This window comes from Lissotriton vulgaris, chromosome 4_1, assembly GCF_964263255.1.
Source record: "Lissotriton vulgaris chromosome 4_1, aLisVul1.2, whole genome shotgun sequence".
Lineage (NCBI taxonomy): Eukaryota > Metazoa > Chordata > Amphibia > Caudata > Salamandridae > Lissotriton > Lissotriton vulgaris.
In genome coordinates this window covers 1,782,610,630-1,782,635,101 of record NC_141691.1, presented here as the reverse complement: position 1 = coordinate 1,782,635,101, position 24,472 = coordinate 1,782,610,630, and the positions used below count along the sequence as shown (strand labels likewise).

The following is a 24,472-nucleotide window of genomic DNA, read 5'->3' as shown; positions in this document are numbered from 1 at the left end:
ATTGCTGTCCGCGCCATGATTTAATATACTGCATTTATCGGATTTATATTTTCTTTTGTAGAAAGGTTTGTACTTTTCCTTGGATAAGTACGTCCGTTTACATTGTCCTAAATCATGTAAAAATGCACAATTTGAATTTCTGGTATGAACTTATCATTGAACATATAACTGGGTGCTATAACTATTATACTAATTGTTCTTTTCTGGATACATATCAATATCACGTTCAATTGAATAGCACTTGGAACGGATTGGAATGCAATAATGACTTTGTAACGAGATGTTGACTGATATATAATTGTTGTCCCTGCAGCTCTGAAGAAGCGGTGAGGTAACCGTGAAGTACGTGTTGGCGTTTGCAGGTTGTCCATTTGAGGACAATAAATTGGGCTTAACTAAGCTGACTGGCGTGAACAGTATTTTTGGGAAACAGTGGAAACCTGGTCGGACAATCATGTTATTCAATTAATTTCGATTTGTGTAATAAGGGAATGAATTGTGATAACTAATACAAAACAGTTTTCGCTTGATGTATGAGTGCATGTTGATCTATTGCATTACATATTGAAATATTGGACTTACATAAACTCCCCACACTTTACCACTATTTAACATTTTTCATGCTGTGACTCCTACTAGTCTGTTTTACAGAGTTCAAGTTTACAATAATAGTACCAACTCTAACCTGGCTGACTCCAAGACCCATGGCAAGAGTCTTGGTTGTTTTGCAGATTTCATCAGAGACTGGTAGAGTGCAAACATACATCTTGGCTGTGGTTTTGCAATGCTTCTTTTACATTACTCTCCATCAGAAATGTATGCTGTTTTTTTTTGTTCCCTTGAGTTCCCGGCAGCTCTACGCTGGTACTGGGCCCTGAAGGCCACTTGCAGTGTGCCGTGGGTTTCGCAGGTACTGCAAGAGGCATACATATTTGAATGGATTTTAATCCCATTCAAAGATGGCTGCCCAAGGGCGCACAAACACAAGTGAACATCTTTGAATGGGACCACAACCCTTTAAAAAATAGGATGCTTGCTGCGTCAACTACAACAAAGCGATGGAAAAAGTGTTTGAATTATCCTCGGCCTCAACTAATCATTAAGGCCACGTTCCAGTTCATTGTTTATCACAAACTATGCTGCTCTAGACATATAGAAATCAACTCCCAAAGGAGCATTCCAGCCTGCAGTGTCAACCCTCCCTCCCTCCCTCCCTCCCAATCTTGGTCCTGGGTTAGTAGGAACAGTCCAGCTCAAAATACCAGGCAGTCTCTTCTAGGTAGCTGGTGCAGCTCACTGCTGGTGGCAGCAGGAAAACAGTAGCAGTGTTTAAATGTTTCTGTAAAACTTTCGAACAAAAACATGTAAAGGCTGTGCTTTACAACGATTCAAAGTACATTAAAAAAAATATTGGCAAAACCAACAGGCTAGCTGTCAACACCATACCTTTGTCAATGCTTGTTTCATCAGATCAGTGCTAATGTGAGTGGCAAACGTTTAAAGTGTCAATGGCTTTTATAAATCAACTTTTATTTAAGCGCCTCTAAACATTTTATTTCTGTTAAAACCTTAACGTTAATTTTCAGACGTTAATGTTTGTTGTTACTACACTAAAAAGTCACCTTACTTATCCTTTCCTTCATAATTGCAGTTGCAAACAAAATTGACAATTGTTTGTTAGTGAACCAGATTAAAAATTATCAGAGGAATATGGTTTACAAGACATGCTCTGAAAATGCAGTGCGACAAATTAAGACCACACATTTGAAACACTATCAGCACAATCTCTCTTTAACACAAAGAAGAAGAAACAATTTAAACAGAAAAATACCTGCATACCTGGCCATCGCTGTCTTTAATAACTAATAAAACTGGTGTGTCCAGGCCCAGCATAGTTCGGTACAGCGTTTTTATGCTCATGCCGTGTTTTGCAGTACTGTAGACAAGTGTCCATGGGTATCCAATTGTTCTTGGAGGAAGATGCTTTGTAAGCTGGTAAGAATTAAAAGCTTATCAATTATAATTTTTCACAATAATAACTTGCATCTAACATATTACTGAGGCACATTCTGACAATATCCTTCTTCGAATATAACCAAATGATTATGGAAATACTTCTCTGTTTGCATTAGGAACGTGCCACTATCCATTACTTAATTTTCGATGTAGACTTTAGTACTATGAGGATTTGTATAAGCATGTAACTTGTAGCCAAACATCTGCACGAGGCTCCAATCCCTATATAAAAAGCATTAATTATTCAATAAGAAGGAAAATACATCATGTTTTAGATCTCGAAATCAACTTCATAATAAACCTTGAGGGAATTACATGGTTTTGAGCATTGAAAAAGTGGTTACGATGGTGGAAAGTGTAATTTAATGTCAAGTTGGATTGTTCTGCTTAGAATTTCACACCGAGCTACAAATGTTTGTTTTTGTTGTTGAAACGCGTTCTCAGTGTTGCGTTTAAAGTAACAGTGTTTCATGTGGCAATGAATATCAGTCGTTACCATAGGTTCCATTAGAAAGCAGCACAACATACTAATTACAAAGTGATTACCTTTACAAAAAGTTTTACATCACGATACTTTTATATGCAGCTTCATTGCCAAGTAATATTTTTAATCCATACACACACACACACACGTACGTAATATATATATATATATATATATATATATATATATATATATATACATAAACACATATACATATATATAAATATATACATATAAATGCGTTTGTGTGTGTAAACACACACACACACATTATAATTAGGTCAGCTGTTCCATAAGGTACATGTATAAATCCATATTTATGTGATCAGCACTGCAGCCACAGAATCCACAGAATCACATTAAAAGACTGGCCCTCACAATTATCCATTGTTTTATCAAATATGTATTCATGAAACGTAAACAAAACCATAACATTCTAATTTCAACCAGTGGTGCCCATTGTTAGCTGCAGTTCAAAGAAAACAGGTTTTTCAAGCAAAGTACCGCAAAGCAAGCATTGTAATCCGCTTGCTTAAAGTCACAAGCGCTTTCTGTGAAAAACTAATGTCATTTGTTCATTACAGGTTCATGTTTCCCCCGCTAAATTGGTTCCTCTAGTCTTACATTCTCTGAATGTGCTAAAATATTTATCAAGAAAAGTGGCTGTGATAACTTTGAACTGTACTTTAATATATCAATTGCTATACAGAATATTTTTTCACCCGATGACATGGTTCCTCTAGTTTTACTTTCTGTGAATGTGCTAAAGTATTTATCAAGAGAAGTGACTGTGACAACTTTGAACTGTACTTTAATATGTCAATTGCTATACAGAATATTGTACTGTAAAAGTTATCATGTCCTATACAAGCTCTCCGATACCCTACGGGGTCAAGTTTGCGCTATACAAAACACGGAATAAATAAAGAAGAAAAGCGCTGTGTTGCTAATAACATTGGCACCATTTGACGCATCTCCACAAAACTTTCCAAAAAGGTGCTACTTTTTGACTAGTTTGTGCATGAAAAGTACATAAATACATAAATAATGTATGGGGACAGGGTAGGGGTATAGCCTGGCCCCATTGGGTGGACGCCCACTCACCTGCGGGGCCAAAATAATAATAATTAAAAAAACCAGAAGTTTCTGTCGCAATCCTGAGGGACTCCTGCAGGATCAAAGCGGGGAAAAAATGGCACCGGGGCTGCTTTCTTTTAATTGAGGGGGCATGGGGTGGGGGGTATAGGGGGGAGGTTGTTGTTGTGCTCAGACCCCAGGGAGCCCACACACAGGGCAGAAATTAATAATAAAAAAGGGGGAGGGGGAGCAAGGCTCCTACTCCTGGAGCCATTCCAAGCTCAGGGGAGCCCACACCCGAGGCTGAAATTTCTCAAAAAGGGGAAAGGGGCTCCCTGAGCATCTAAAGGCCTGGGGACCCTATTTCCCTGGGCCGGCTCACATGCTGTGGCCCGTGGGGGGCCGCCGCCGGGAGACAATGTTTTCCCAGCCTGCATGGGGAGGGAAACATATGTTTTCTCCTGCTTGGCAGGAGCATTTTTAAATCTCCTGCCACACAGGAGCAAACACAAAGTCTGGTTTCAAAATGTTCAAAATGCTCCCGTCACCTGGGAGCAGACTTTTGATCTGCTTCTCTGCCTTCACTGATTCAGGCAGGGAAACAGATCTAGAGATTGCTTGTGCCCAAAGGAAGCAGGAGTTAATACGTTACTTACCTGTAACTGTATTTTCCCAGTATTGGAATCTTTCACAGATTCACATGCTTGAATTATTACCCGTTCCCAAGATGAGAGTCCCTGTTACCCTAGATTAGTAATACAATGTTAAAGATAGTGCATGAAGGCCCTAGGCCCATCAATTTTGCAGCCTAACAGTCTATTTAAAACAGAGGCCAAACGTATACTTCAGCTACTCAGGCAGCCCTTCCCTCTAGAACTATCCTGAGAGTTCAATTTCTTCAGATTTTCCAGAGCATGAGTGAAAGAGAACCACTTAAAGGAAGGAAAGGTGAGAAGGGTAATGAGCCTTACCCAGTAAACATCTATTCTTGGCATGTACAGCTGTAAATTAACATGCGTTGCATACTCCTGCCATCTAGTGTTAGGTTTGGTTGTTTGCAAGTTGTTTTTCTTCAAAGAAGTCTTTTCCAGTAACGAGGTTGGGGACTTTTGGTGATAGCGCACATGGGCAACTCTATTGTTAGATTGTTTTCTCGCAGACGGTGAGGAGTTACTCAGTAAAGAATAGAGATGTCCATGCGTATGTATATAGAATAAGATAAGAGAACTGCAGTAGTTACAGGTACCCAGGGAGGCGGGTGGGTGCATGTGAATCTACAGCTGTACATGCCAAGAACAGATGTTTACTGGGTAAGTAACATTATCTGTTCGAGGCATGTGAGCTGCAGATCACATGGTTTGCATAAATAATACAGCAGTTTTCTCCCAAAGCGGTGGCTAACCTGTAGCTGTTGGAGTTGTCTGAAACTGTGTTTTAAGTACTGCCTAGCCAACATTAGCTTGTTGTCTCGCTAACACATCTACACAATAGTGTTTGGTGAATGTGTGCGGTGTAGAACATGTTGCAGCTTTACAAATGTTAACTATGGGGATGTTTCTAAGGAAAGCCACAGTAGCCCTTATTTTGCGAGTGGGATGCACTCTAGGGGGTATAGTTAAAGGTTTTTTGCTTTTGCATAACAAGTTTGAATGCATTTAACAATCAACCTGGCAATACCTGACTTGGATATGGGATTGCCCTTGTGTGGTGGTGCATAAGCAACAAAATGTTGTTTGGTTTTACAAAATGATTTTGTCCTTTCCATGTAATATAAATGGACTCTTCTGACATCTAAGGTGTGTAGAGCTCGTTCTGCCACTGAATCAGGTTTAGGAAGGAATACTGGTAATTCAACTGTCTGACTGATATGAAAGGCAGAAACGAATATGCTACTTGCCAGTATGCATCTGTTCTTGGCATGTAGGGCTGCTGACATTCATATCTGTGCATAGATCGCCGCCTGGTGTTGGGTCCGGATGATTGCACATTGTTGTCCTGGAAGAGTCTTCGAAGTATCATGAGATTGGTGGCTCCTCCCCTGGACTACAGTGCACATGGGCATCGACTCCATCCTCAGATTTTTTTTCGCCATTGTGGCAAAGATGGAGTGTAACACTGTAAGTGATGACCATGCTAAGAGTAATTTTGAGTGCTGCAGCCGCTACAGGCGCGGGGGAGGAGGGCGGGCGATATGAATGTCAGCAGCCCTACATGCCAAGAACAGATGCATACTGGTAAGTAGCATATTCAGTTCGAGGCATGTGGGCTGCTGAATTCATATCTGTGCATAGAACACATAGCAGTCCCTCCATTAGCGGCGGTCGCCTGTGCCAGCTGCAGCAGTTTGAAAAAGTGTTTATAGAACAGCCTGATCCACAGCTGCCTGCTGTTTGGAGTGCACATCTACGCAGTAGTGTTTTGTAAATGTGTGTGTGGTAGACCATGTGGCTGCTCTACATATGTCTTCTAAAGGAATATTTCCAAGGAAATCCATGGAGGCCCCCAACTTCCGCGTGGAGTGGGCTCTTGGGGGAACCGTTAATGTGCGCTTGGCCTTTTGATAGCAAATCTGAATGCAATTAACGATACACCTGGCTATACCTGCTTTGGAAATGGGGTTGCCTTTGTGTTGTGGCGAAAAGGCAACAAACAGTTGTTTCGTTTTCCTAAAATCATTTGTCCTATCTATGTAGTACATCAGAGCTCTTTTGACGTCTAGTGTGTGGAGCATTCTCTCTGCCACTGACTCAGGATTCTGGAAGAACACTGGCAGTTCTATAGTTTGATTGATATGGAACTGTGAAACCACTTTAGGCAGAAACTTAGGGTTAGTACGGAGTACCACCATGTTGGGAGTGAATCTGTATGAATGGCTCCTGGTTAGTTAGTGCCTGAAGTTCACTAACTCATCGTAGCGATGTGATTGCTATTAGGAAAGCCACTTTCCACGTCAAGAATTGAATCTCGCATGAGTGTAGAGGCTCAAAAGATGGACCCATCAATCTGGTGAGGACCACATTATGTTCCATTCAGGAGCTGGTGGGTGTCTGGGAGGAATAACTCGTTTGAGTCCCTCCAGAAAGGCTTTAATGGCAGGCACTCTAAAAAGCGAGAGATGCTGCCTGTTTTGGAGAGAAGTTGCTATTGCAGACAAATGTATACGAATGGAAGCATAGGCTAGATTGCATTTGTATAGATGTAACAGATAACAAATGATGTTGTGAGTAGATGCATCTAGCGGGTTGATGTTGTGGTCTGCACAATAAATGACAACCGCTTCCATTTTGCCGCATAACATGCTCTAGTGGTGGGCTTTCTTGCCTCCTTTATGATATCCATACAGTCAGGAGGCAAGTTGAGGTAGCCAAATTCTAAGACCTCAGGAGCAAGATCGCCAGGTTGAGCTGTTGCGGATCTGGATGCTGAACGTCGCCATGGTTCTGCATCAAAAGCCTGGGTGTGAGGTGCAGCCTTTGATGCGGTACCACAGATAGTTCTAGAAACGTGGTGTACCATGGTTGGCGTGCCCACGTCGGAGCAACCAGGATGAGTGTCATCGAGTGTTGCTTCAGCTTGCGTGCCACCAGCGGTATTAGAGGTGCTAGGGGAAAAACGTACGCAAATATGCCTGACCAGTTCATCTATATCGCATTGCCCTGCGACTGTGGGTGTGGGAACCTGGCGGCAAAGCTTTGGCATTTGGCGTTTTCCTTTGTGGCGAACAGGTCTATCTCTGGATGACCCCAATGCTGGAAGTACGGCTGGAGTACTGATGGATGTATCTCCCACTTGTGCATTTGGTGGCTGTACCTGCTGAGCAGGTCCGCCATCTGATTGTCCTTGCCCGGGAGGTGTTCCGCCATGAGGAAGATGTTCCTCTGAATGGCCCACTTCCACATGCTCTGAGCCAGATGAGACAACTGTGGAGAGTGTGTACCTCCCTGCTTCTGTATGTAGTACATGGCAGTCATGTTGTCCGTCCGGATCAACACAACCTTGTTGCACAGATGTACTTTGAATGCTTTCATCGCCATGAAGATAGCCATCAGTTCCAGAAGGTTGATGTGCATCTTCCTTTGCTGTGCTGTCCATAGTCCTCGCACTGTGTAGTGGAGTACATGAGCTCCCCATCCCTGGAGAGATGCGTCCGTTGTCCGAATAATCTGTGGCACAGGCTCCTGGAACGGTCGGCCCCTGCAAAGGTTTTGTGGATTCCACCAATGCAGAGAGTTGTATGCGCGACCGGTCACCAACACTAGGTCTTTCAACTGTCCGTGAGCCTGATTCCACTGACTTGCTAAGCACTCCTGAAGCGGACGCATGTGTAGTCTCGCGTGCGGGACTATGAAGATGCAGGAGGCCATCATGCCTATCAACTGCATGAACACTCGTGCTGGAAGCGAGCGTTGTGGTTTGAATTGTTGTATCAGCAATTGCATGCTGTTGATTCTTACTGAATTTGGCTGTGCTTTGGCTGCCAGAGTATCTATTGTTGCACCCAGATACTGCCGTACATGGGCGGCTGAAGGTGGGACTTTGGATAATTCAGTGAGAACCCCAGATCGTGAAGAAGGTGAATGGTGTGGGACATGTGGTCGGCACACTGCTGGTCCGACTTCGCCTGAATAAGCCAGTCGTCCAGATAAGGGTAGACGTGAACGTTCTGTCTCCGTAGGTGTGCAGCCACTGTCGCCGAGAACATTGGTAAACACCCTGGGCGCCGTAGTGACTCCGAAAGGGAGGACCTTGAACTGATAATGCGGATTTTGAATGGTGAACCTGAGGTATTTTCTGTGTGACGGGTGTAGCAGTATATGGAAATACGCATCCTTCAAATCTAATGTTGCGAGGAAATCTCCCTGACTGAGTAACAGCAGAACCTGCTGTAATGTGAGCATGTGAAAGTGTTCTGATAGAATGTACTGGTTTAGGGGTCTGAGGTCCAGTATGGGTCTGAGGGACCAGTCCTTTTTTGGGATCAAGAAGTAAAACGAGTACACCCCTGTACCTTTTTCTTCCACAGGCACAAGCTCTATGACTCCTTTTTGCAGCATGACGACTACCTCCTGCTGCAATAATTGCAAATGCTCTGTGGACATAGGACGGTGTCTTGGGGGTATGTTGGGTGGAGTGGATGTTAACTCCAGACAATAACCGTACTGGATAAGTTGCCTCACCCACCTGTCTGTGGTGATGGATTTCCAGACCGGCAGGAACTGTTGTAGTCTCCCCCCAACCGGAGTGGAATGGTCAGGGGGCAGTGACAAGACGTCCCTGTTTGTTAGTGGCGGAGGATCGGGAGCTGTTACCACGACCTCTGCCTTTGGTGCTGTTTCCACGATAGCCACCCCTACTCTGTTTGGTGTAGGTGGTTTGCGTGCCTCCTTTACTGTATGGTGTCTGCTGGGATAGCTGGCCTCTGGAAGTTCCTCTATTGTTGGAGCGACGAAAGGCACCACCCCTGAACTGCTGCGACTGTAGAGCCCCCATAGACTTTGCAGTCTCAGTGTCCTTTTTGATTTTTTCCAAGGTGGTGTCTACCTCCGGGCCAAATAAGTGATCAGGGTTAACAGGCTGATTCAGTATGGTGGTTTGTATCTCTGGCTTGAATCCGGAGATTCTCAGCCAGGCATGTCGTCGTTACATCACACTTGTATTAATGGCCCTGGCCGCGGTGTCTGCCGCGTCCAGCGCACACTTGATAGATGCATTTGATATAAGTTTGCCTTCTTGTATTAGCATCTCTGCCTCCTCCTTTTACTCATCTGGCAAGTGTTGTAACAGGGTTTCAAGTGCATCATAATGAGCCCTGTCATATCTGGCTAATAGTGCCTGTGTGTTGGAGATGCGCCAGATATTGGCCGCTTGAGCTGCTACCCAAGCTAAAACACTTTTCAAAACAGTCAAAGAGTTAGCCGGCTCAAATACCTCACCAACTCCACCTGATCTAAATAAAACTCAATGTAATCAACTTGCCGCATTTTTTGTTGACAAAGTTGATAAAATCTATCAGACTATCCAACTTAATCAGGACAATTATGAGGAAGATCATTATGACAGTAGTGATGATAACAGATCAGACAGTGAAGAGACCAATTATGCCACCCCTTTTGATAAACCCCCTACCCCTTCCCTGAGTACTTGGCCAACACTCAACGTTGACATTGTCATCGAACTTCTAAATACGATAAAATCAGGTTCGCCACGAGATCCGTTACCCTGTTCCATTTTAAAATTACTTAGTAAGAAAGCCTTATCTACCATCACAGACCTTTTAAATAAATCCTTGCAAGAAGAGTACGTCCCACAGGAATGGAAGCACGCCATGATCCATCCCCTTCTAAAAAAAGCCAATGCTGATCCGAAGTTTCCCGCAAATTTCCGACCAATATCTCTCCTACCTATTTTTGCAAAAATCCTAGAAAAGCATGTCCATCGCTGTCTTTCAAATTATATAATGACACATGACCTGTTACCTTCCCATCAATCTGGCTTCCGAGCAGGTTTTTCAACAGAAACCACGCTCCTAGGTGTAACAGAAAATATTCGTTCAATGATAGACAAGGGTGAAACAGTGGCACTGGTGCTTTTAGACCTTAGTGCCGCATTTGACACTGTTTCACATGCGGTACTAATAAAAACTCTTCGTTCAATGGGCATCTGTGGCCCTGCCTTAAATTGGATCACATCCTTACTTGAAAATAGAACCTTTCAAATTTTCTCAAATTCCGTGTACTCTGATACATACACTTTTAAACATGGAGTCCCTCAAGGCTCAATTTTAAGTCCATTACTTTTTAATTTATATATGAGCCCTCTTGCCAAAATAGCTAAGGATACCGGACTGATAATGTTCTCCTATGCTGATGACTCTCAGCTTCTTTTTTCCCTTCCACCAACAGGCAATAATGATCCTTCCACCCTGAGAATAGGGCTTACAAAAATCGCTGGATGGATGAAAAATAATTTCCTAAAATTAAACAGTGAAAAAACCGAACTTATAATCCTAGGAAAAAACAAAGAACTCTGGGGACCTCAACATTGGCCCCAGGAAATGGGCCCTCCTCCGATTCCATCCAATCAGGCCCGAAACCTTGGCTTTGTTGTTGATGACACACTCAATATGCACCAGCAGGCCATAAAAACATCAGCCACCTGCTTCGTCATCTTGAAGTGGCTAAAGAAAATCTGCTGGATGCTACCAGATCATACTAAAAGAACTGTCATTAACGCCCTAATAACATCTAGATTGGATTATGCCAATGTATTATACTTAGGGTCCAACAAAGCCACAGTTCGCAAACTACAAACTGTGCAGAATGTTGCTACAAGACTGCTAGGTAAAATCCCTATCCATGCACCCACTACCAAACTCATACGTGAATTGCACTGGCTAAAAATTGAGAATAGAATTAAATTTAAATCACTATGCTTTATGCATAAAATCTCTGCAAACAAAGCTCCTAAATATCTGCAAAGTCTGGTACAACGCTATCGTCCATTTAGGACGCTGAGATCTGCAACAGCGAACAAATTTGCTGTGCCCAAAATCAGACTATCACGTATGGGAGGCAGATCCTTTGCCTACCTTGGTCCCTCTCTGTGGAACTCCATGCCACAATCTGTGCGCTCAGAGGCTAATTACATCAGATTCAGAAAAGCCATTAAAACCTGGCTGTTTAACATCTAAGTCAGCGGTCCTTCTCTCTACACTGAATCACAAGCGCCGGGAAACCCTTTGTTGGGTAGCTGTTTGCGCTATACAAACTAAACAAACTAAACTAAACTAAACCCTTTTCCCCAATGCTTCTAGCACTTTAGATTCCTTGTCAGGGGGAGGAGCATCACCCGTTGTTTGCGAGTTCGCCCTCTTCCGGGCATTGGAAACAACCAGAGAGTCCAACGGCAACTGCCCCTTGATATACGTAGGGTCACCAGGTGCCGGTTTTTATTTCTTCTCTATTCTGGGGTTTATCACCCTTGCCCTTGTGGTCTCCTTAAAAATGTCCCCAGCATGTTTTAGGACACCCTTTAGCATTGGCAGAGTCTTGACAGTTCTCTCTGAGGTTGAGAAGGTGCCAAACAAAAAATCCTCTTCCACAGGGTCGGCATGGAGCTGTACATCATGATTTTTCGCTGCCCTTTCAATAAGTGCATTAAACGCAGCCGTGTCTTCAGTAGGCGAGGTTTTACCAGCATAGACCTGACTGTCTGGGGCAGTTTGTGGATCTCCTGGGTCAGCAGCGTCTGTCCAGGGTTCAGCGTGATCTTCAGGATCAGTGTCTACAGGATAGCTGTACTCCTCATTGTCACCCTCCCCCGCCTCCACATCTGAGTATGTGGGAGAGATAGGGGCAGTGTCTTGTCCATGTGGTGTTATAGGTTCATAGAGAAGAGGTGACGTAGCAGAATCCCTCTTTTTCTTTAATGGAATTCTATATGATTCCATAGGCTGTTCAGGGGTGATCTTTCGTTTGAAAATAGAAAGTCTACCCGTCTCGGAGTCGATGAATTGCCTCGACTGATCTTCAGGCGGAGGCTGTCGATGCCTGGTGGCCACCTCCTCAGTTGTAGGTTTCGGCCCCACGGACACCTTCTTTGTCGATTCAACGGCCGTCCTCGGGGCGAAGGCCTTAGGCACCACTTTCGGCGGCAGTGTGAACTGGATGGGCGCCAACGGTTTTGGAGGTTTACTGACCGACTTCGTGGGCGAAGTAGCCTTTGGTCCGATAGTAGTAGCCTCATCTTCAATACGTTTCAGTGAGTCCGACACCTGCTTCGAAAAGGAGGCGGATGGCTGTGTTGACTCGACGGGTTCCTTCGAGCCACCACCGGGTGTGGACTCTAGGTCTGTACTGCTCCGAGCTTTGTCAGGTTGACGCTTAGGATCGAGAACCTTCTGAGTTCCGAGTCCTTTGTCTGTGTCGACGGCATTTGGTGCCGACTTCTTCGGGTCGACGTCCTTGACCAGTTTCTTCGGTGCCCCGGTCTTCGGTTCGACACCCTTCAGCGACCTCACCGGGTCGATAACACTCTTCTGCTTAGTCGGTGCCGATGGTTCAGAGGTCTTCGAACCGACCAAAGCGATGCGCACTCTTGGTTTCGATTTAGCGTCCAGCGCTTTCGGTTGTGTAGACACCGATGCTTTCGGTTTCGATTGGTCAACCGATGGCTCGTTAGAAATGTCCGTAGCCGGGCCTTGAGGCGGGGCTGTAGAACCAAGTGTACGATCTTGGGTAAGGCCATGCGGCGAAACCTAGACCTGAGCCTTATCGAGTGTTTTAGTTACGGCCCCCGTACCAACGGTTGGGCCTAGCTCCTCGCTCGAGCTATCTTCCATGGCCGCGAATGCCTCATTGTCGTCTCCTACCTTGTCTTCAGTATCGACCATTTCTACATCTGCGTCGTAACTGGAGTCGATCTCCGGAGCTGGATCAGACAGGGTCTCCTGATCTTCCTGCTCGACTCCCTCATCTTCCTCGGCATTGAAGATGTTCACCGGGTCATGTGCCGTCTGCTGGGCCTCCTTCCGCGCAGCGTTTCGAAGGCAAATCGTCTTCTTGGAGCGGAACCGAGAACAAGCCATACAGCTGGCTTCATCATGATCGGGAGACAGGCACTTGTTGCACACCGGGTGGACGTCGATGTGAGGATACTTGAGTTGCAAATGGGGCATCTCTAGAACGGGCTCCGTTCCATGATGGATCGTCGATAAGGCCTCTGGCATCGACCGGGCCTTAGTGTCGAAAAGCCACGCGGCTCTTCTTGATGTCCGGCTCAGGACAGAGCAGGAACAAGTACTGGTACCGATCGCGAGACAATACCAACGATAACTAAAGGCCTTTTGGCCAAAGGTAAAGTTTATTATTGATTCCGAACTTGAGTGGACAAATAGACATCCAAACCCAATGGCGGGAAAAAACAATCTGAGGATGGAGTCGATGCCCATGCGCACTGTAGTCCAGGGAAGGAGCCACCTATCTGGTGATACTTCGAAGACTCTTCCAGGACAACAATGTGCAATCATCCAGACCCAACACTAGGCGGCGCAGATATGAATTCAGCAGCCCACATGCCTCGAACCTACGTTAGGTAGAAACTTGGGGTTAGTACGAAGAACAACTTCATCTCTGTGAAGTTGGAAAAAAGGTTCTTCTATGCTTAGTGTCTGTAGGTCACCCACTCGCCTCAGTGAGGTGATTGCAATGAGGAAAGCAGTCTTCCAGGAGAGAAACCGAGGCTCACATTTATGCATGGGTTCAAAAGGTGGTCCCATTAATCTTGTGAGGACTTTAAGATTTCATACTGGGGCCGGTGGAGGTCTTGGTGGTATAATTCTTTTACGTCCTTCAATGAAAGCTTTGAGTACTGGCACTCTGAAAAGCGATAAATGGTGCCCATTTTGTAAATACGCACCTATTGCAGCAAGATGTAGTCAGATAGAAGTGTAAGCTAATCCTGACTGCTACAAGTCTAACAGATAACACAATATTTTGTATTGAAGCATCAAGAGGATTAATGGTGTTATTATTTCAGTAGATAACAAAACGTTTAGCTGGATAACAGACTCTTGTAATAGGCCTTCTGTCCTCTTTGATGATGTTCATACAGTCTGGTGGAAGAGTTAGATAACCAAACTCTATGATTTCAGGAGCCAGATCGCAAGGTTCAGTTGTTTGGGATCTGGGTGCCCAATTTCTCCATGGCTCCGTGTGAAGAGACTGGATGTGAGGTGTAGCTTTTGATGTGGAACTAGTGTGAACGCGAACAGGGTTCTGAACCACGGTTGATGGGCCCAAGTGGGAGCTACTAGGATCAGTTAGAGGGGTGTTTGTCTGAGTTTCCGAACCACTCTTGGAATGAGTGGTAGAAGCGGAAAAGCATTGGCAAATATCCCTGACCAGTTTATCCATAGTGCATTGCCTTTGGAGAGCGGGTGTGGGTACCTGGAGGCGAAGTTTGCCCATTTTGCGTTTTGGTGTGTGGCAAAAAGGTCTATTTGAGGGACTCCCCAACTTTGAAAGTTTGTGAGGAGAACTTGAGGGTGAAGTTCCCATTCGTATATTGGCTATCTTTGTCTGCTGAGAAGATCTGCAATCTGATTGTTCACTCCTGGGAAGTGTTCTGCTAGGAGATAGATTTTGTGGTAAATGGCCCACCTCCAAATTTCTTGGGCCAAATGAGACAGTTGGAGAGAGTGTGTCCGACCCTGTTTTTGAATGTAATATATAGCTCTCCTGCTGTCGGTACGAACTAGGACAGTTTGGCCTTCAGGACAGTCTGAAATGCATTAAGTGCTAGAAACACTGCTAGCAGCTCTAGACGGTTTAATGTAGAGAGTTTTTTGCTGTTGACTTCACAGGCCATGCACTGTTTGGTGTTGAAGATAAGCCCCCCAGCCAGTGAGGGATGCGTCCGCTGTTAGCATTGTCTGTGGAACTGGGTCTATGTAGGGCCATCCTTTTGATAAATGTTGCGTGTTCCACCACTGCAGGGAGTGATGAGTACGGCCCTTACCAACACTAGATCGGTTAACAGACCCCACGATTGGTTCCACTGACTTGTTTGTTGGGGACGCATTTGAAGCCTGGCATGGGGAACGATCATGATGCAAGATGACATCCTTTCCAGTAATTGCATATACAGCCGAGCTGGAAGCGAGTGGTTGGACCGAAACTGGAGAATTAGAGGCTAAATGTTGCAAATTCTGGCTGCATTGGTAAAGGCCAGAACATTTTGAGTATCTAAAGTGGCCCCTAGGTAGTTTTGAGGGTTGGAAGGTTGGAGATGCGATTTCAACACATTGACTGTGAACCCCAGTTGGTGTAGTAACTGTAGTGTTCTGGGAGTATGTTGTTGACATTTTGGATACGTGCTGGCTTTGAAAAGTGTGTCGTCCAAGTAGGGGGAAAACATTTATTTATAAAGTTTTATATAGCGCGAACAAGAGAATGTATTCTCTTCTCAGGGGAGCAGCAACTACTGCCAGACATTTTGTGAAGACTCTGGGAGCAGTGGAGACTCCAAATGGGAGTACCTTGAACTGGTAATGTTGGTCCTCTACTACAAATCTGAGAAAATTTGCGGTGAGCGAGATATATTGGAATAAGAAAATAGGCTCCTTTAACCCCTTAAGTGCCTCTGACGGCCAATGGTCGTCAGCAGCGCTACCTCCCCAGTGCTGCGCACGACCATTGAACGTCCATTCAGCACTACTTCTAATGGACAGCGCAGCACTGGGGAGAAATGTTTACACGCAGCTAAGGTGTTAAGTCTATAGTAGACGGAAAGTCACCCTGTTGCAGAAGTGGGAGCACTTGTTGAAGTGTTACAATGTGAAAATGGTCTGACTGTATGTAAAGATTTAAGTCTCTGAGGTCCCAGATTGGTCCGAGAGAATCGTCCTTTTTGGGTTGAGAAAGGAAGAGGAGTATACGCCTGACTTGTAGTATTGTAGTGATACAGGCTCTATTGCCCCTTTCAAAAGGAGAGACTGAACCTCTTGTTTGAAGAGGTGTAAGTGATCCGGTGATAGTTTGTGTGAACATGGAGGAATGTTCGGCTGATTGTTGGTGAACTCTAGGCAATGACAAGAACTGATAATTTCCAGTACCCATTTGTCTGTAGTTATGGACTGCTAGACGGTTAGGAGAAGGGGGGAGGGGAGATGGGAGGGGATAGAGGGTAGGAGAGAGGGGGAGGTGTAGTGTAGGCAAGTCACTGTTTGGTGTTGGAGGGGGAGGAGCGTGTATTGGAGCCTCTACCTTTGCCATGGTTTCCTTTGTAACCCCCTCTGAAGTACCCCTTTGAGGTAGAGGGCTGATTGGTTCCCTTAAAGGTGGTGGTGGCAGTATCTGAGAAGGTATTCTTGGGCCCTCCGCGGTTAAAGGAGCACCAAAAGGAACCACGACCTGGGGTTAACTTTAGGTCTTCCATAGATTTGACCACTTCTGTGTCTTTCTTAATTGTTTTCTAGTAAGGAATCTACCAAAGGCCCAAAGATGTGTTCCTTGTCAAAAGGTGCGTCCAGGATAGGAGTTTGAACTTCTGGTTTGAATACTGAAATAAGTAACCAGGCATGCCTTCTTAAAAGGACGCTACTATTCACTGCTCTGGCTGCAGTGTCTGCAGCATCTAGGGTGCACCTGATAGAATTATTGGAAATGAGCTGTCCCTCCCGCACTAGGTTTTGCACATTGAACTCTTCCCACTCTAGACCCACCCACAATCCAAAAATCCATTAATAAGCAGCAGCCGGAGGGGGGTCCGGCGCCTCAAAAGCCCAACATGAATTCTCCCAACAAAGGAAACCGAAAATCACTACTCTGCCCCCAGTTACCACAGGAGGCTTCTCCGTATGCGGTGGTACTAACCGGTGTCCCTCCGCTGTTGGGCGAACGAGGCGAAACATACACCGAGCTGAAGAATAAAATAATTTTTGGCTAAACAGACATAGACCATTAATGAGATTGGGTCAGGGGGACATTTTATTTGCTAGAAGAGAGACCTGGCTGGGGACCAAACCATAAGATATTGGAGGGGACTGCGTGATTGTTAATTTCAGGGATCCCGGAGTGGTCAATCACATCCTGGACTGGGGAGGACCCTGTCAAATGGCTGCAATCAATCCATTCATTCCCTTTGGGGTATTTCTACTCTCGGGAAATAGTACCTGGTGGATTTGGACCAACTCATTTCCACCAAGGTGGCCTGGAGGGGGAATATAGTATACCCATGGCCAATGGATTTAGTGCCTTGAATAATGTAGATTGACTATTTTATTCATTAGGGTCCAATAAAACGGATTTAATGTAGCTGGGTGCCCCGTGGAGGTGGGCGTGAGGGATGAGGAGGGCCTATCCCAGATGGTTTCTGGGGTTAAGGAAGATGGACTAGTAATAACCCCCTTAAGCCCAAGTGCAAATACACACTCCTCAAGAGAGGGATCTGAATTGGATAATCTTGCTGGGACCCCTCCTATTAACACGCCCTCTTCTATCATACCCAGCCCTCTAAGGGCGAAACCCCTAGATCATTAATAGGAACCTGGAATGTAGCAGGGCTGGGATCTAAGTTATCCAATCCAGAATGGGGTGAGTTGATGGACCAGTATGATCTGTGCTTGTTTCAAGAAACTTAGATGATGACTGCCCCCATAAGGGTGGGATTTGCAACATTCCATCTATCTGCTGCACAGGGACCCAGGGGAAGACCTTCGGGGGGACTGTGCATCTGGGTATCTACACACTTGGGGTGCACAGTGAAAGTAATAGATTCTCATTCCCCGGACATCCTCTCTATTGCCCTTAAATATATGGATGATTTGACGGTGGTGGTTGTTAACATATATTTGCGCCCTACCCCCCACGAGCTGGGGCTATCTATGTTAGAGGCTCTTGAGGAACTCCTTGTCTTTTTCTCCATCAACACATAGAATCATTGGGGTGATCTCAACTGTCACTTCGAACCTCTGGTGGGGATCCCCTCTGTAACCTTAGAAGAGGATTCCATTTGGTATATCCAGGAGTGTCCCATGTACCCGGCTAAGCGCTTAACGCCAGTGGCCCTACAGATCAATAAGCTTCTAGTAACCCACTCTCTTAGAGCCTGCAACGGCAGATTCCCTCCTGATGTCCCAGGGAATTCTACATTTAATAGAGTGGGGAAAAGCACAACCATTGACTATATTATGGTCAATATAGAATTGTGGTCTCAAATAAGGGCTTTTTGCGTAATACAAAGGGTAGATAGTGACCATAATCTTTTGTCACTAGAACTAAAACATAAACTGGGTTACCTACATGGATCGGGGGAGATGGAGATTTGTGCTGACACGAATTTAATCTCAGTAGCGGGTGGCAGACGCATTAGATGGGCTAAGTTTGTGCTACCACCCGAAAAAATAGCTGAGCTATATCAACATGCAGCCTGCTCCTTAGCAGAGGCCTTTGAACTTCCGGTTGTGAATTATGATCTTTCCTATTTTCATGCACTCGACCATATCCACACTAATCTTATCTCCACTATGGGGATTACTTTTATACTACGACCAAAAAATAGGCCCAATGGTTTAATAAAATTTGTAGGGAGGCTAAACGTGCACTTGTCAGGGAGGTTAAAACTAGTTCTGTGCAGAGCATTAGAGTGGTCAGATCTGCATATAAAAGCATAATCGCGGAGGCCAAGTTGGAATGGGAGGCTCTAAGATGGGCAAGTATAAAAGAAGCCTTGTACAGGCGTGACTATAGGGCGTTTTGGAACTTAGTGAGAACAGGTTCGTTAGAGGGGACACCTAACTTGAGCGAAGAGGTTTGGATAGATCACTTTAAGCCTTTGTACTCCCACACTGACACTGCTCTTTCGGTAGATCTAGGTTACCCAGTAAAGAGTACACCCCCTTTAGTATTATCGGAGGTGAAGGACTCAGATTGCCAATCTTGCACTATGCAGGAAATTAAGGTGGCCCTCAGAAGTTTGTCTTCTGGGAAGGCTCCGGGACTGGATAGAATCCCAGGAGATTTATTTTTGAGTGAGCAGAAGGTATAGGTCCCTTATATTTGGTTGTATTTTAACGCCATCCTACATGGCATGGAAATCCCCCCAACTTGGTTTGGGGCCGAGATCATCCCCATCCATAAAAAGGCTTCCCCACTTGATCCAGCTAATTACCGTCCCATTAGTCTCATTGATGTGTTGCAGAAACTGTTTGCCCGCCTTTTACTAACGAGGTTGCAGTGCTGGATGGACGAACAATACATCCTGACCTCCCTCCAAGCGGGCTTTCGTGCCAAGGTCTCTACCATTGACCAACTGTTCAGACTTCAATTGGTCTATTGGAAGACAGTGACTCTGGGGGCTGGTAGCCAGTATTTGATCTTTGTAGATCTTTGGTCTGCATTTGATTTGGACCAGAGGGATAAGCTCTGGCCATATTGATAGAGATGGGTGTCCCAGCATACCTGTGCCAATTGTTTAAATGTTTACACCAAGGCACCTTTGCGAGGGTGAGGTATGGGGAGCTCTCGGCTCCCTTTCCAGGCAGGGGTGCGTGTTGGCCCCTACTCTCTTTTCTTTGTTCCTCAATGGATTAATTGACAATTTTTTGGGTGCAAGGGATTTAGATTCTCCTAGCTTAGCAGCCCGCGAGATACCAGCCCTGATGTTCGCTGATGATACCCGTTTGTTATCAAAATCTTCCATAGGCATTCAGCGAACAATGGAGGCGTTCTGCTCTTTTTGCAGAACAAGAAATCTGGAGATCAACCTCTCTAAACCAAATTCATGGTCTTTAACGTTAAATCATCCAATTGTCCCCACCCTCATTTGGATGGCACGGCGCTGGAAAGAGTTTCCACCTTTGACTACTTAGGAGTAAAACTCAACGACAAGATGGGATGGGGGTCGCAGATGGCCAAGGCAAACATGAAGTTGGCTCAATCCTCTGGCGGTATCTTAAAGGTCCACAATGAGTGTTCACTTAAAACCCTGGGACCGCCATTAGAATTCTACAAGGCCCAAACGAGAGGTGGAGCGCTTTATGGGGTAGAGCTATGGGGCCACATTAGCGCCACCTCTCTGTCTATTACTGAGAACAGCTACATTAGGTGACTATTGAGTCTCGAGTCTTGAAAAGGAAATCCTTTACCAGGGATTCCATATGCAGCTGAACCCATGGTAGTTAGCAGCTCTACTAACAGTACTATGTATCCTACGCTGTTATCTGGTGGAGAGGGCTTAGTAGGGTACAGATCAGGATTATTCCCTGTGGGGTAATTGGTGTTCTAATCTGTCCAAGGGTCTGCGGGTATTGGCTCATTAACATCAGCCCCATCATCCTGATCTTCAGGTGTATGTGGTGGTGAATGCTCAGGTGAAATTAATAAAGGTTGAAACTGAGGAGAAGGAGGTGATGGAAGAGGAGTAGGAGAAGGATTAGTACCAACAAATGGTAGACCTCTTCTTTGTCAGTTTTGCATTATATTGTCACTTTTGTGGAAATATGTCCAGTTGTTGGGTGAATATATAACTCCAGCTGTTTCGGATCCGGTTTGGAGGGTGGAGCATCGAAATGCTGCTCTCTGGATGGAATGGGCACATCCGTTTGTTTCGGTCGGAAGGTTTCGGTGCCGGGGCCTTGGATGCTGGCGATTTAGGATCCGAAGACGTTTTCCGTGTCGAAGGGGTGGGCGGAGCCGGTCTTTGACTTCAATCCCAAAGGATTTGGCTCAGTGCATGTTTTGGAACGCCTCGGTTTTGAGCCAAAAGGCTTTTGGGTATGTTTCAGTGCCTAGCCGGAGAGTGGGGCATCGGAAACATGATCTTGGTGCCGACTGTGGCCCGGAAAAGGAGGTTGGTCCGAATCCTTCTTCTTGGGCTGAGGTGGGCTTTGGGGCAAGGGAGGATCTGTACTCACTGTACACTGCCCTTGCAGGATCTTCATCCCCCTAGGAGCCATAGTCTGAGATGGAGATCGGGTCTTGGTCTTCTTGGGCTCCCATGGCATCTCCGACCTCTTGTTTTGAATCTTCCCCAAAGAGGTCCTGAATGGAAATTATGTGTTTGCTCTGTGTGTCGGGATGCCAAGCCTGTTGGTTTGCAACGCATTTTCTTCTATCGGAAAGCCTTACACGAGTCGCAGTCCTGTTCACTGTGATCCGGAAACATGCACAGGTTGCACACTGCGTGTGAGTCGATGCACGGATACTTTGCGTGGCACAGAGGGCAGAATTTAAATGGAGTCCGTTCCATCTACTGCGAGGTGGACCGACGCGGATAGGCCCGACGGCCTTCCATGAGCTACCCAATCGAAAGGTTTTTTCAGTAAATACCATTCGCGGAGAATGGGATTACGTGATTAATATTGGTATCTTCCATAGATTCACATGCCTGAATCATTCCCCGTCGCCGAGGCGGGAGTCCCACGGTAATATTACATACACAGCAGTGCCTTAGTAAGAAACTGTAGTAGGCTGACAAGACAATAGGACCAAAAGGCCCAAAGCTTAGCAGCCTATCTACCTCATTGTATGAAAAGAACCAAAAAATAGCTCCAACCAATCAGATACCAGCACCCTGAAGAACAGAGGTCTTCAATCTGTGGGGCACTGCCCCCTTGGGGGCCGTGGAGCCCTAGTAAGAGGGGTCGCACATTCCCAGGCCTCACTTCTTGGACTATTGTAAAAATTAAAAAATAAACGGCTCCGACAGTTCATTATGAAATGAAAATACTTAAAGCTGTGATGCCATTAAAGAAGTGTTCACCTGTGCTGTGAAACCGGAGCTGATCAGACAGCTGAACAAGGTTGCTTGCCTGAAAGGGATGGAAATTTACCCTATGAGTTAATCTGAAAATGAAAAGGGCAATTTGCAGTTTTAAAGAATGATTGGGAGCCTGTACTGGCTTTCAGTGATTGAATCACTGGAAGCTTTGTAATGAGCTGTGAAGTCTGTGCTTCTAATTGTAAATATATTTACATAGTGCTTGCTATCCCGGAGTCCAGTAAGGAGCGGGAAAAATAAGCATTTGCAATGCAATAGGTCTCATTTTAGAAATTGTGACTTATTGGTAATGTAAATGACAATGCCTTTCATTATTGCAGGTGTTTTGTAAACACACAAATAAATGGCATTGTCATTTACAATACCAATAGGTCAAAGTTTCTAAAATGCGAGACCTATTGAATTGCAAATGCTTGTTCTGCCAGAGGAGGAGTTCACACTATATAAAAGTACAAAACAATTAACGATTCTGGAATGTGGGCCACTTTTTTGGGGGAGTGCCCCGGCCTAATTATGATCCCGATCCCACACTGATGGCCCATGGTGGCCACATGCATTAATATTTGGGGACTGTTTTTTATCAGGTTCTGACACAGAAAAAGAGGAAGGGGAAGACAATAGAAAGTGGTGACAAATGGAGAAAATAAGCATGAAAACAAACCAGCAAAAGTGAGTTAAAGAGACACAGAAAGAAGGGTGGTGGTGGTAAAAAAAATAAAAAAACAGGTGGAATCAAGACTAGGATCCCTGGTGATCAGTAAGCACTGCATTCAGTATAGCACTAGCTGTGGGCTGCTATGTAAACATGTGGGCCGCTACTTTTATGTTTATTACAAATTAAGCGCTGGCCCAGTGTCCTAAACACAACAAATATGAGACAACGAACTGTGACTCTAAGTTGGCCATTGATTACTGAGAGCCAAACTTGTTTAGCATCAGTGCTCAGTTTGAGCCAGTGGGGACAATAGGCACTTATTTTTGGATATCAGCACTTATTTTTGTGTACCAGATATTTACAAGTAAGAGAGGGAAAACACATAGGGGCGCATTACGATGGCGGGCGGACCTCAGTCAGCCCGCAATCGTTGCGGTGCTGGGACCGCCCGCCTGACATGCGGCGATCTCACTACAGCGATTGGGATGCGCCCGCCACCCTGGGCTTTTGACATTGCAGCACCGCACGCAATGTCAAAAGTGCAAGCAAAGCATTTCCCTGCACTACGTGGCAGGTACCACGCGGTGCCGGCACTTGGTGCATGGAAGTGAGGGGGGTACCATGGGTACCCTCCAGTGCAGTGACCTCTCCCCCACCCATCCCCCCAAGGAAGTCCCACAATGGGCCCCAAAATCCAATCCCTGCCAGCCTTTCCATGATGGCATCGCTGCCATGAAACGGCCTTTGTTTACCCACATCCTGATATAGCGGACAGAGCTTGCTAGGTACCGCTACCATTTCAGGCGCCCTGCACCCTCCACCAGGCAATAGGGACGATTACCTTTGGCGGTGAAGCGGCGGACAGACTTTCTGACCGCTGCGGTACCCACCGCCATCCTAATTTGGCGGTGGGTAATGCACTTCGCGATGGCGGTCCTTCCGCCATCATAATGACCCCAATAGATTGGGAAGACAGAGGGGAAAAACCGGCAAGAAGTCAAACAGAAAACACGAACCCGCAAGTGTGGTCAAGAAAATAGGGACAGGGAGTGACTGTAGTTGCAGGTATTCGGTGCGCAAACGTTTAATTGCTTTGCCATGGGAATTGGGGACGTTTATGGTTGTCGAGGATGAAGAGTACCAGATTCCATAAATTTTTGTCAGGAGGGGGTCCTTACGCCTAAAAATGTTTAACAGGGGGGTCTAAGCATCAAAAAGTTTGAAGACCTCTGCTCTAGAACCTTCCCAGCAGAGGCAGTTCTCCTCAGATTTTCTTAGCACAAGTGAGAAGTATGTTTCCCCATCAGAGAACTGTCCTGCCGGGGAGGAGGGTGGGTGCATGTGAATCTATGAAAGATACCAATACTGGATTACTGTAATTACAGGTAAGTAACTTATTTTCTTTATCCAGTATTGGGGTATCTTTCATAGATTCACATGCCTGAACCAGAATATCAAGCAGTAATCCTAATAATGACATTTGTGGAAGGTGGGAGACAAGGCGTAAATATACATATCCCCCACACATCCGGAAGGTTATAGAGCACTAGAATATGTAAATACATGCAAATGCAGAAACCTTCTGAAATGAGATAGTTATAGCCACTTAACATACTGCATATTAAAAAACAATATTTGACAACCAGAAACATTACAGTGAACATGATCGTACTTCTACATCATAAATGCAATATGAGAGACATTTAAAAGTCTAACCTTAATGAAGGAGATGTTGAAGAACAGCTTGTCCCACTGCTGCATCGTCCTGCGACGCAGACTGTAAGCAGTAGTGCTTCGTGAACGTGTGGACATTCTTCCATGTCGCAGCAAGACAAATATCCTCCAATGTGACCCGAGCAAATAAGGTTGTAGAAGCCGACATAGTTCTGGTGGAATGTGCAAAGGTTTGTTGGCTTTATCATGGCAAAATTGTATGACAGAAGACAGCCATCTGGCTACCG

At 45.3% G+C, this 24,472-nt stretch overlaps 1 protein-coding gene across 5 annotated transcripts in view; it reads right to left on the bottom strand.

Moving 5' to 3' along the window:
- Positions 1-24,472, bottom strand: part of OXR1 (oxidation resistance 1) — a 1,826,889-nt gene that overhangs the window by 115,177 nt on the left and 1,687,240 nt on the right. For all 5 annotated transcript variants that reach the window (XM_086966107.1, XM_086966110.1, XM_086966106.1 and 2 more), the window contains one exon: positions 1,840-1,992. In XM_086966107.1, the coding sequence (XP_086822233.1) occupies positions 1,840-1,992 (153 nt within the window). The remainder of the gene's footprint in view (positions 1-1,839; positions 1,993-24,472) is intronic.